The following is a 12588-nucleotide window of genomic DNA, read 5'->3' on the forward strand; positions in this document are numbered from 1 at the left end:
GGGGTGGGGGAAGGGTATCTTTTTTTCTTCACAAATGTAAATAAACCCAATCTGTTTCTTAAACGAGGGACATATTCATACGGCACAGAATATTTTTTACCTCAATCAACGTCAGTGATTGGTTGAAATTGCAGAAAAAAACAACAAATATCTTACAAACTATAGAATTTTCTCAATAAAGCCAAGAGAAAAAGATGTTTTATAAACACATTCTACCAGTATACGAAGTGTAAAATTTTTTAGTTACCTAGAAATTATGTTAAAAACTGCCATTCAAACCGAAGAGATCCATAAACCCAATCTGTTTCTTAAACGAGGGACATATTCATATGGCACAGAATGTTTTTTTTTTACCTCAATGGACGTCATTGATTGGTTGAAATTGCAGAAATTGAAGAAAAAAAAACAACAAATATCTTACAAATCATAGAACTTTCTCAATAAAGCCAAGAGAAAAAGATGTTTTATAAACACATTCTACCAGTATACGAAGTTTAAAATTTTTTAGTTACCTAGAAATTATGTTAAAAACTGCCGTTCAAACCGAAAGGACCCATTGTAAACTGTACTTACTCTTATGATAGATAGTAAAGGGAGACGTAAACCATATGCTAATTATAAAAAGCTACTTTAATTATAAAACGATACATCAATTATGAAACCGAAGCGCAGTTATCATAAACATAATTGAGTTGATGAAATTTGAATATTTAAACAAGTCTTTTTAAACAGAGGTCCGATATTTCAATTTAATAATTATATAGTTTTTAACATTTCTTATTTCTTTGCAGCTCGATAACAAATGATCCATGGACCAGTACCAGCTGTGGCCTGGGGGTTATGGACCTCTCATATAAAATACAAAGTCCGTAGTTGCTTTCATATACAAGATTACATTGTCTGTCCTGTGTCCATTTATGGTTCTAGAAGATATTTTATATTTATGGTTACATAAGATACATATTTTGAGAAGCAATTTCGACATAGTATTTGTATCCAGTTTGGAACAGAAGTGGAAACAGATAGAATCCCATCTCCCTGTCTGTTGCCAGGGGCTACAAACAGAGAAACAGGTAAAAGAAGAAAAGAATATATTCAGCTGAATTTTATTTGTTCATCAATATTTTCTTTCTGCTTGATCAATATATGGTCACTTCACCTGCTAGAAACAACAGCTAAATTCTATGCAATTTAAACCTTCTGGCTCTCAGAATTAAAGCTTATTTGCTGATGTAATCTTGGATATAGAATTTAGAAGGAAAAACCGGATAGTCATAGAAGAAGTCTGAGGATTAATATGCAAGAGAGAGAAAGACTGTTGCACTGAGGGAGGTGGAAATAGCACAATATCTTTTCTTGCCAATGTAGATTATGACAGTGGCTATCTAAAATGTAGTGATAACAGCTAGTTATCACACTCATATATCCTTTTTTTACTATGTGAATAAATTCATGTTTTTAAATAAATTCAAGTTATTTTCTGAATAGAATGGATTTTAACAACCGACTTGTGTCCAGGTAAACTATGTGAATGCCAGGTAAGAATCTCCTAAAGTGGCTGAAGTGGTTGACATAGAGAAGGGCATCATCATCATCATCGTTTAGCGTCCGCTTTCCATGCTGGCATGGGCTGGACGGTTCAACTGGGGTTTGGGAAGCCAGGAGGCTGCACCAGGCCCAGTCTGATCTGGCAGTGTTTCTACAGCTGGATGCCCTTCCTAACGCCAACCACTCCGTGAGTGTAGTGGGTGCTTTTTACGTGCCACCGCATGTGGGTGTAAAATAATATCTCAAAAGGGTAACCCCGAAGAGTATGGTTACTGTCAGGGGGTTAATGATTACTGTTAAGGGCACAAAGGTTAAGCCAAGATTTAACAGGGGGAACGGTTTTAAAATATAGGTTGTTGTATGTCCTAATGAATTTTCACAATGATATAATCACACTTTCATATGGATAATTGCATGTGTAATTAAGTTACTTCTCTGAGAAAAAGATTTAGTGGAGAAATCATAGTAATATGGTTTCTCTCCTGTATGAATACATTTGTGTTTAATTAAGGTCCAACTTTTTTGAGAATGATTTTCTCTCCTGTATGAATACGTCTGTGTTTAGTTAAGGCACTGCTTTGAGAGAATGATTTACTGCAGAAATCACAGTCAAATGGTTTCTCTCCTGTATGAACACGTCTGTGTGTAGTTACGGTCGAGTTGTCAGAGAATGATTTACCACAGATATCACAATGATATGGTCTCTCTCCTGTATGAATACGTTTGTGACTAATTAAGATACTGTTTTGAGAGAATGATTTACCACAGGTCTCACAGTGGTATGCTCTCTCTCCTGTGTGAATACGTATGTGTTTTCTTAAGTTACTATTTCCAGAGAATGCCTTGCCACAGACATCACAGTGATATGGTCTCTCACCTGTGTGAATACGTATGTGAATAGTTAAGGCATTCTTTTCAGAGAATGCTTTTCCACAGGTAACACAGTGAAATGGTTTCTCTCCTGTATGAATATGCAGGTGTCTAGTCAAATGACTACTTTGAGAGAATGATTTACCACAGATATAACAGTGATGTGGTCTCACCTGTGTGTGAATACATGTGTGTTTAATTAAGGTACTGTTTACAGAGAATGCTTTACCACAGATATCACAGTGAAACGGCTTCTCACCTGTATGAATACGCTTGTGTGTAGTTAAGCTACAGTTTCGGGAAAATGATTTACCACAGGTAATGCAGTGAAATGGCTTCTCACCTGTATGAATACGTATGTGATTAGTTAAGGTACTATTTAGAGAGAAGGATTTACCACAGGTAACACAGTGAAATGGCTTTTCTCTTGTATGGATACGTGTGTGTGTAGTTAATTCACTGTTTTGAGAGAATGGTTTACCACAGATTTCATAGTGAAATGGCTTCTCACCTGTATGAACACAAATGTGATTAATCATGTCACTATTTATAGAAAATGATTCACCACAGATTTCACAATCACGTTGTGATTTTCCTAATTCTTTCGACATTTCTCTAAGGGATACAAACAGACCCAACCATTGAAGTTTCCCGCAGAATTAAATTTTTCCCTTATTTTTTTTCTCTCAATTTCCTTCTTCTCAAACTTGTAATAATTTATTCCCCAGAAATATTTCAAATCCTATCAACTGTGATCTTTATCAATATCTAAAGATGCTGCAAACTCCTTTGTAAATATATTCAAGTTCAATTAGAATGCAAAAGCACCAGATAAGGAGATGGAGAAATGTTGCTATGAATTGTTGCTCAGAGCAAATATTTCACAGTAATTCAATCCCAGATTTATAGCAGTTGGGTTATTATATCTGTTCTCTAAAACGTTTTCCTTTCGTCTTCAAAAAAACATGGTAAATATTCCAGATGTCTCCAATGTACAAAAGATGTTTTGTGCCAATGTCATCTGTGAATCTGAAATAATAAAGAAACAGTATTTAGATAGAGAGGAGAGATCAAAAGAGAAATGTTACAACATTTCTGTATTAATTAACAAATGACATCAAATAACATTGGGTGGAATCTAACTTACAGCATTACAATCCTGACCTCAACACCCTAACCACGAAGGCACATGCCTCCCCTATGTAGACATAAACAGCTGGCAAATGGCCTTCCCTAAATGCACTAAAAATACTACAGCATAATCAGAACCCTATTTCAGAAAATTATCAACGTTGCCTTTGAGCATTTAAAAGACAAATTTGGGTGGGGCAAAATGAGTAAGACAAGATTAATTAAATTTGCAACATATATACTTCAACATACATTCTTAGACATGAGAAATGCAACAGGAATTTTAAATATTTTGCTCAAATTGGAAGAGAATCATAGAAAAGGGTCAAATGGTATGAAATATTTTTGGCAGATACTGCTGAGGATGTGCGTAAGCTCGCAAGAAATGAAGCCAGTATGCTCCGATGGATGTGTAATGTCAGTGTTCATACTCGACAGAGTGTAAGTACCTTGAGAGAAAACTTGGACCTAAGAAGCATCAGTTGTGGTGTGCAAGAGAGACGTTTGCGCTGGTATGGATGAGGATAGCTGTATGAAAAAGGGCCACACCCTGGCGGTTGAGGGAACCTGTGGAAGAGGTAGACCCAGGAAGACCTGAGATGAAGTGGTGAAGCACGACCTTCAAACTTTAGGTCTCACCAAGGAAATGACTAGAGACCGAGACCTTTGGAAGTATGCTGTGCGTGGGAAGACCCGGCAGGACAAGTGAGGCCATAATCCCATGGCCTACACCTGGGATGTAGCCAGCCCACTTATGCATACCTTTCCTTCTTGGGACACAAAACTCCACTTGTGAAGACCTGTTGAGGCAAGTGAAAATAAAAATCGTAATCTATCAACATCAATGGAATTTGTAGCTGTGATACCAGTACCGGTGGCACATAAGAGAACCATCCGACCGTGGCCGTTGCCAGCTTCGCCTGGTCCCCATGCGGTGGCACGTAAAAATCACCCACTACACTCACGGAGTGGTTGGCGTTAGGAAGGGATACATCCAGCTGTAGAAACACTGCCAGATCAGACTGGGCCTGGTGCAGCCTTCTGGCTTCCCAGACCCCAGTTGAACCGTCCAACCTATGCCAGCATGGAAAGCAGACGTTAAATGATGATGATCAACAACAGGTGGCCCATATAAGTTAGAATTTCTCCATTTTGCCTGGGATCTTTCACATTTTCACTTCACAATGCCCTTGGAAAACATCTGGGGCATGTTTTTAACAGAGAAAATATTTTTCAAAATGTCTCCTTTTTTAGCTCGCCCCCCCCCCCCATCATATTTCTCCTCTCTGGAACGATTGTAGTCGATTTTGTGGCCAGTATGCACTTAGAAACTATAGAAGCCTTTTCGTTAAAACAAAGAATGGTAAATATTTTCAGACGAAAAGGTGTGATTTATGACAGATTTGGCTGTTGTTTCTAGCATATCTCATGACTGCTAGGATTTACGGTTGATAAAGGTCATAAATTTTCTAAAACAATTTTTTTAATTGCAGACATAAGTTTATGCTATTAATGGTGTTTGAGAGAGTGTATTCGCCAGAGTGAAAAAGAAACGAGGAAGGTGGTTATGGGAAATGCTAGACACAACAGCTAAATCTCCATTCAATAACACGCCTTCACATCTGGAAATATCTACTTTTATTTTTTTTACCTATGGTTTTTAAGCGCGTAGAGCCCACAAAATGGACGGAATACTGGGGGGGGGGATACGAATGTGTGTCAAAACAAGAAAAAATATTTCTTCCAAAACAACTTTTAAATGATGCGCACGTTTGGGTACAGAGACAAGAACATCGCAGAAATCTCCATCAAAAACGGAGAGATTCCGTCTCATGTGGGCCACCCATCGCTAACGACTACCATATTTTCCCATGGCTTCTTCACAATCTGCTGGAGTAGATCTCTCCCCGTTTTATTTACGCACCATACGGTTAAAGAGAAGAATCCTCCCATGAGCCGACCGTGCAACGTGGATTTATAAAAACAGAAGAGACATGAACGACGGTAAAACGTGATTACTGTAATATGGGCAAAAAACAAAGCGGGAATTCGTCGAAGCAGTTGGTTCGAAAACCGTCATGTCACTTGGTTCAATACCTATTCCTTTACTACCCACAGGGAGCTAAACACACAGAGGACAAACAAGGATAGACAAACGGATTAAGTCGATTATATCGACCCCAGTGGGTAACTGGTACTTAATTTATCGACCCCGAAAGGATGAAAGGCAAAGTCGACCTCGGCGGAATTTGAACTCAAAACGCAGAGGCAGACGAAATACCTATTTCTTTACTGCCCACAAGGGGCTAAACACAGAGAGGACAAACGGATTAAGTCGGTTATATCGACCCCAGTGCATACCTGGTACTTAATTTATCGACCCTGAAAGGATGAAAGACAAAGTCGACCTCGGCGGAATTTGAACTCAGAACGTAGCGGCAGACGAAATACCTATTCCTTTACTACCCACAAGGGGCTAAACACAGAGGGGACAAACAAACGGATTAAGTCGATTATATCGACCCCAGTGCATACCTGGTACTTATTTAATCGACCCCGAAAGGATGAAAGACAAAGTCGACCTCGGCGGAATTTGAACTCAGAGCGTAGCGGCAGACGAAATACCTATTCCTTTACTACCCACAAGGGGCTAAACACAGAGGGGACAAACAAGGACAGACAAACGGATTAAGTCGATTATATCGACCCCAGTGCATACCTGGTACTTAATTTACCGACCCTGAAAGGATGAAAGGCAAAGTCGACCTCGGCGGAATTTGAACTCAGAACGTAACGACAGACGAAATACCTATTTCTTCACTACCCACAAGGGGCTAAACACAGAGGGGACAAACAACGACAGACACACGGATTAAGTCGATTATATCGACCCCAGTGCATACCTGGTACTTATTTAATCGACCCCGAAAGGATGAAAGGCAAAGTCGACCTCGGCGGAATTTGAACTCAGAGCGTAGCGGCAGACGAAATACCTATTCCTTTACTACCCACAAGGGGCTAAACACAGAGGAGACAAACAAACGGATTAAGTCGATTATATCGACCCCAGTGCGTAACTGGTACTCATTTAATCGACCCCGAAAGGATGAAAGGCAAAGTCGACCTCGGCGGAATTTGAACTCAGAACACAGAGGCAGATGAAATACCGCTGAGCATTTCGCCCGGTGTGCTAACGTTTCTGCCAGCTCGCCGCCTTTGTTCAATATCATCCTTCTATCATATTGCTGGGCCCACGACTTTTCTCTCTCAAAGACATTTCTCATAAGGTCCACTGCGACAAGAATACTCGTGCAATTCATTGATGCAATTTCGACAGTGAATCGATTTTACGTCTGTAAAATAGGAAATTAGGCCGTGTTGTGTTGAGGGTGTAATTCCGTCTGTTCTTTGGTGAAACTTAGTCTAACTTTGGAAGATTCTGCTCAACATCGCTCACTGAAGCGTAGTGTTGTGTGCTCTGGAGGAGTAAAGCAATCCGAATTAGATATGACCAGGGAAGCTAAAGAGACGGGGGCGGCAGCAAGGAAGGCCACAGTACCTCAGGACCCACAAAGTGTAAAGATGAAAACCTGGTCATCTTCGAAAAAGGGAGGGCGGAACCGAATACTCGATACACGGTATAAGTATTCCCGGATTTCTGGAAGCCGGATAAGAGATCCGGCACGTACGATCGATCGATAGATAGGTGTGGATATCTTACCAATTATGCTTTACAAATCAATATGACCAGAGAAGCTAAAGAGACGGGGGCGGCAGCAAGGAAGGCCACAGTCCCTCAGGACCCACAAAGTGTAAAGATGAAAACCTGGTCATCTTCGGAAAAAGGAAGGGCGGAACCGAATACTCGATACACGGTGTAAGTATTCCCGGATTTCTGGAAGCCGGATAAGAGATCCGGCACCTACGATCGATCGATAGATAGGTGTGGATATCTTACCTGTTATGCTACACAAATCAATATTTAGAGTGAAAATATGTTTACTCACATCAAAATCTCCGTGAAAAACAAACAAAAACACTTCTTTGTTCTTCTCCCGAGTGAAACAGGCTGCAGCGGAAACGGAAGTACGGTGTGTCATGTGACAAAACTAAACCCACCGCTCTCTAGTTAATGAAACTAAAAATGTTAAGGTAAAGATGGGAGAGGGGGGGAGTGAATAATATTTATGTTGATGCAAATCACCATGGTTACCGTGGTGAATGCCTGGCTGCGATAAACGAATGTTCATTATCGTCAGCAGTGGTCATGGGGTCTTTACGGTTTGAACGTCTGTCTGTGTGTATGTGTGTGCCTGTTCCTCTGTCTATGTGTACGTTCGTGCTGTGTATGTGTGCTTCTGCTTGTTTGTGTGTGTGCACGCGCACTTCTTGCTGTGTTTGTGTGTGTGTGTGCTTGTTCCTCTGTCTGTATGTGTGCTTCTGCTTGTTTGTGTGTGTGTGTGCTTGTTCCTCTGTCTGTATGTGTGCTTCTGCTTGTTTGTGTGTGTGTGTGCTTGTTCCTCTGTCTGTATGTGTGCTTCTGCTTGTTTGTGTGTGTGTGTGCTTGTTCCTCTGTCTGTATGTGTGCTTCTGCTTGTTTGTGTGTGTGTGTGTGCCTGTTCCTCTCTCTATGTGTACGTTCTTGTTCTTTGTGTGTGTGTGTGTGTGTCTGCCTGTTCTGTTTTTATGCATTTATGTGTTGTGGAATATAGATAAAACGAAATTATGCCAGCAATGTCTCGTTTTTAAACTTAAAGAAAAAAAAAAAAGCCTTGCATATTTGTTCTTACCTGCTTCAGGTGTGGATGCAAAATCCGTAAATTTCCAAGCAGAAAACAGAAAATGAGATCACTGTATCAATTATAGTAGTCTATGTGGGGTTTTTTTTTAAACCCCTAAAAAGCAGAAATATTGCAACATACATGGAGAAGAGGAATGACTGTGGTAAGTAGCTTGTTTACCAACCACATGGTTCCGGGTTCAATCCTACTGCGTGGAACCACGGGCAAGTGTCTTCTACTATAGCCTCGGACCGACCAAAGCCTTGTGAGTGGATTTGGTAGGCGGAAACTGAAAGAAGCCCGTCGTATATATGTATATATATATGTGTATGTGTCTGTGTTTGTCCCCCTAGCATTGCTTGACAACCGATGCTGGTGTGTTTATGTCCCTGTAACTTGGCAGTTCTGCAAAAGAGACCGATGGGATAAGTACAAGGCTTGCAAAGAATAAGTCCCGGGGTCGAGTTGCTCGATTAAAGGCGGTGCTCCAGCATGGCCGCAGTCAAAAGACTGAAACAAGTAAAAGAGTAAAGACTATACAACGCATTTTATGAAATTCATAAAAAACATTGTCTAAATACAAACGAAACTCAAACAAATACGTTGAAACTAACGCATGTGATGTGCCATGCATGTTGTGATATTTCGTCTTTACGTGGATCCATCAGCCCTCCACCATGTTCAAGTTCACGATAGGGTCGTTAGGGTCTGAAAAATGAGCACTGTGGTTCACGGTTGAATGACCTTGCAAAGCATTATATGCCTTCCAGCAATTGGTTAGAATCTTTGTCCCTGGCAGCACAGGGTCATTTGATTATTGGCAGAAGCAGTGTCGCTGTGCTTCAGTCCGGGACAGGAACTAACACACATCTTAACGTCCCGTGCTCCATTATCCCAAGAACCCAGGGGCCTGGCTTATAACGACCTCTGTGATATTTGTGATGCATAAATTTTACTTTATGCATCTCGACAACGACATTCTGCCCACCAAGTTGGACGGGATTATCATTTTATTTTTACTATGTGAATAAATTTATGTTTACAAGTTATTTTCTGAATAGAATGGATTTTAACAAGCAACTTGTGTCCAGGTAAAGTATGTGAATGCCAGGTAAGAATCTACAAAAGTGGCTGACATAAGGAAGGACATCTGGCTGTAGAAATATTTCTCAAACAAATAACCATGATGAGTATGGTTACTGTGAGGGGGATGGTCAATGATTACTGTTAAGGACAGAGAGGTTAAGCCAAGATTTAGCAGGGGAAACGGTTTTAAATTATTGGTTGTTGTTGAATGTTCTGATGAATTTCCCTGCAAGGGAAACGGTTTTACAATTTTGGATGTTCTAATGAAGTTTGAGAATGATACAATCACACTTTCACATGGATAGATGAATGTGTAATTAAGCTACTTCTCCAAGAGAATGATTTGCCACAGACATCACATTGATATGGCTTCTCACCTGTGTGAGTCCGTTTGTGACTAGTTAATCCCTTCTTCTGAGAGAATGATTTCCCACAGATATCACAACGATGGGGTTTTTCTCCTGTATGTATGAATTTGTGTTTAGTTAAAGCACTATTTTGAGTGAATGAGAAACCACAGACATCACAATTATATGGCTTCTCACCTGTGTGAATACGTTTGTGTTGAGTCAAGGTTCTATTTTGAGAGAAAGATTTACCACAGGTATCACAGTGAAATGGCTTCTCACCTGTATGAACACGAATGTGTTTAATCAAGTTATCACTAATAGAGAACGATTTACCACAGGTATCACAGTGGAATGGTCTTTCACCTGTGTGAATACGTCTGTGTCCTCTCAAGACAATATTGTGTGAGAATGCTTTGCCACAGATATCACAGGTATATGGCTTCTCTCCTGTATGAATACGTTTGTGACTGCTTAACTGACTATTCTTAGAGAACGCCTTACCACAAATACTACAGTGATATGTTTTCTCTCCTGTATGAATAAGTTTGTGACTAGTTAACTGACAATTCTGAGAGTATGCCTTGCCACAGATATCACAGTGATATGGTTTCTCTCCTGTGTGAATACGCCTATGTCCTCTTAAGACACTACTGTCAGAGAATGATTTACCACAGATGTCACAGTGATGTGGTCTCTCGCCTGTATGAATACGCCTGTGTACGCTTAAGACACTCCTGTCAGAGAATGCTTTACCACAGATATCACAGCTATATGGCTTCTCTCCTGTATGAATACGTTTGTGTGTAGTCAAGGTAATTTTTTGAGAGAATGACTTATCACAGGTATCACAGTGAAAGGGCTTCTCACCTGTATGAACACGAATATGATTAATCAAATTACTACTTCTAGAGAATGATTTACCACAGATTTCACAACTATGTTGCGATTTTCCTAATTCTTTTGACATTTCTCTAAGGGACACAAACAGACCCAACCATTGAAGTTTCTCACACTATTAAATTTTCCCCTTATCTTTCTTCTCTCACCACAGAATGTAATTTCCTTCTTCTTCTTCTTGTTATAATTTATTCCTTAGAAGTATTTCAACTGCTATCAACTGTGATTTTATCAGTATCTAAAATTCTGCACAGACCTTTGCAAATATATTCAAGTTTAATTAGAATGCAAAAGCCCCAGATAATGAGATGGAGAAATGTTGCTATGAATCTTTGCTCTGAGCAAATATTTCACAGTAATTCAATCCTGGATTTATAGCAGTTGGGTTATTATATCTGTTTGTTAAGACATTTTCCTTTAGTCTTTAGGACATGATTGATATTCCAGATGTATCGAATGTACAAAAGTTGTTTTGTGCCAAAGTCATCCGTAAATCTGAAATAATAAAGAAACAGTATTTAGATAGAGAGGAAAGATCAAAAGAGAAATGTTACAACATTTCTTTATTAATTAACAAACGACATCAAATAACATTGGGTGGACTCTAAAAATTTGTAAACTAAAACTACACCTTTATGCTGTGTAACATAGGCGCAGGAGTGGCTGTGTGGTAAGTAGCTTGCTAACCAAACACATGGTTCCGGGTTCAGTCCCACTGCGTGGCACCTAGGGCAAGTGTCTTCTGCTATAGCCCCGGGCCGACCAATGCTTTATGAGTGGATTTGGTAGACGGAAACTGAAAGAAGCCTGTCGTATATATGTATATGTATATATATGTGTGTGTGTGTGTGTGTGTGTATATATATAAGCATCCACTACACTCACGGAGTGGTTGGCGTTGGGAAGGGCATCCAGCTGTAGAAACACTGCCAGATCAGACTGGAGCCTGGTGCAGTCTCCTGGCTTCCCAGATCCCCGGTCGAACCGTCCAACCCATGCTAGCATGGGGAACGGACGTTAAATGATGAATGATGATATATATATATATATATATATATACACCAAATAAGTTAGGGGCTGTGGATCCAACCCACTAAGGGATAATACTTATCCAATATACTGTTGGTATAAGATCCAAATCATTAATACACAAATGTTTTTAATTGCAATGCAAGTAACTTATTGTATTAAATTGGTGAAGGTAAAGAAATATTTTACCATTAATTTATAATGATAAGAAATCCGGCAGATACGATCGATCGATAGATAGGTGTGTATATCTTACCTGTTATGCTTTACAAATCAATATGACCAGAGAAGCTAAAGAGACGGGGCGGCAGTAAGGAAGGCCACAGTCCCTCAGGACCCACAAAGTGTAAAGATGAAAACCTGGTCATCTTCGAAGAAAGGAAGGGCGGAACCGAATACTCGATACACGGTGTAAGTATTCCCGGATTTTTGGAAGCCAGGTAAGAGATCCGGCACGTACGATCGATCGATAGATAGGTGTGGATATCTTACCTGTTATGCTTTACAAATCAATATTTAGCGTGAAAATATATTTACTCACATCAAAATCTTCGTGAAGACAGAGAAAAACCCTTTTTTGTTCTTCTGCCCATTGAAGCAGGGTTGCAGAAGAAACGGAAGTACGGTGTGTCATGTGACAATAATAAACCCAACGCTCTCCAATGAATAAAACCAAGAATGTTATCAGAGAGGAGAATTAATAATATTTTGATGCCAATCACCATGGTTACCGCGGTTATTCTCTGGCTGTGATAAATGAATCTTCGTCATTGTCAGCAGCGGCCGTGGTGGCGATGTTCTTAAAGACATTTGGCGATTTAAGATCGCCGACATATTTTATGCTTCATTATGAATAAGATTGCTTCAGGCGGCGAGTTGGCAGAGTCGTTAGCGCG

At 39.9% G+C, this 12588-nt stretch overlaps 2 protein-coding genes across 7 annotated transcripts in view; both read right to left on the minus strand.

Annotated features, from left to right (window-relative positions):
* Positions 1-12588, minus strand: part of LOC115230374 (zinc finger protein OZF-like) — a 40744-nt gene that overhangs the window by 11604 nt on the left and 16552 nt on the right. For all 3 annotated transcript variants that reach the window (XM_029800578.2, XM_036499634.1, XM_036499633.1), the window contains exon 3: positions 9794-10045. In XM_029800578.2, coding sequence (XP_029656438.2) covers positions 9794-10045 — 252 coding nt within the window. The remainder of the gene's footprint in view (positions 1-9793; positions 10046-12588) is intronic.
* On the minus strand, positions 1654-12318 carry LOC115230372 (zinc finger protein 675-like). 4 transcript variants are annotated; one of them, XM_036499635.1, is made up of 2 exons: positions 12234-12318; positions 1654-3447 (listed from the first exon to the last, which is right to left on the minus strand). In XM_036499635.1, exon 2 carries the CDS (start codon positions 3027-3029, stop codon positions 2055-2057), a length of 975 nt encoding a protein of 324 aa, XP_036355528.1. In that variant the 5' UTR covers positions 3030-3447; positions 12234-12318; the 3' UTR covers positions 1654-2054. The 4 variants fall into 4 exon arrangements, with proteins under 4 accessions (XP_036355528.1, XP_029656434.1, XP_029656436.1 ...); XM_029800574.2 differs by lacking the exon at positions 12234-12318 and adding an exon at positions 8340-8603; XM_029800576.2 differs by lacking the exon at positions 12234-12318 and adding an exon at positions 7557-7878.

The sequence above is a fragment of the Octopus sinensis genome, unplaced genomic scaffold (assembly GCF_006345805.1).
Source record: "Octopus sinensis unplaced genomic scaffold, ASM634580v1 Contig15444, whole genome shotgun sequence".
Taxonomy (NCBI): domain Eukaryota; kingdom Metazoa; phylum Mollusca; class Cephalopoda; order Octopoda; family Octopodidae; genus Octopus; species Octopus sinensis.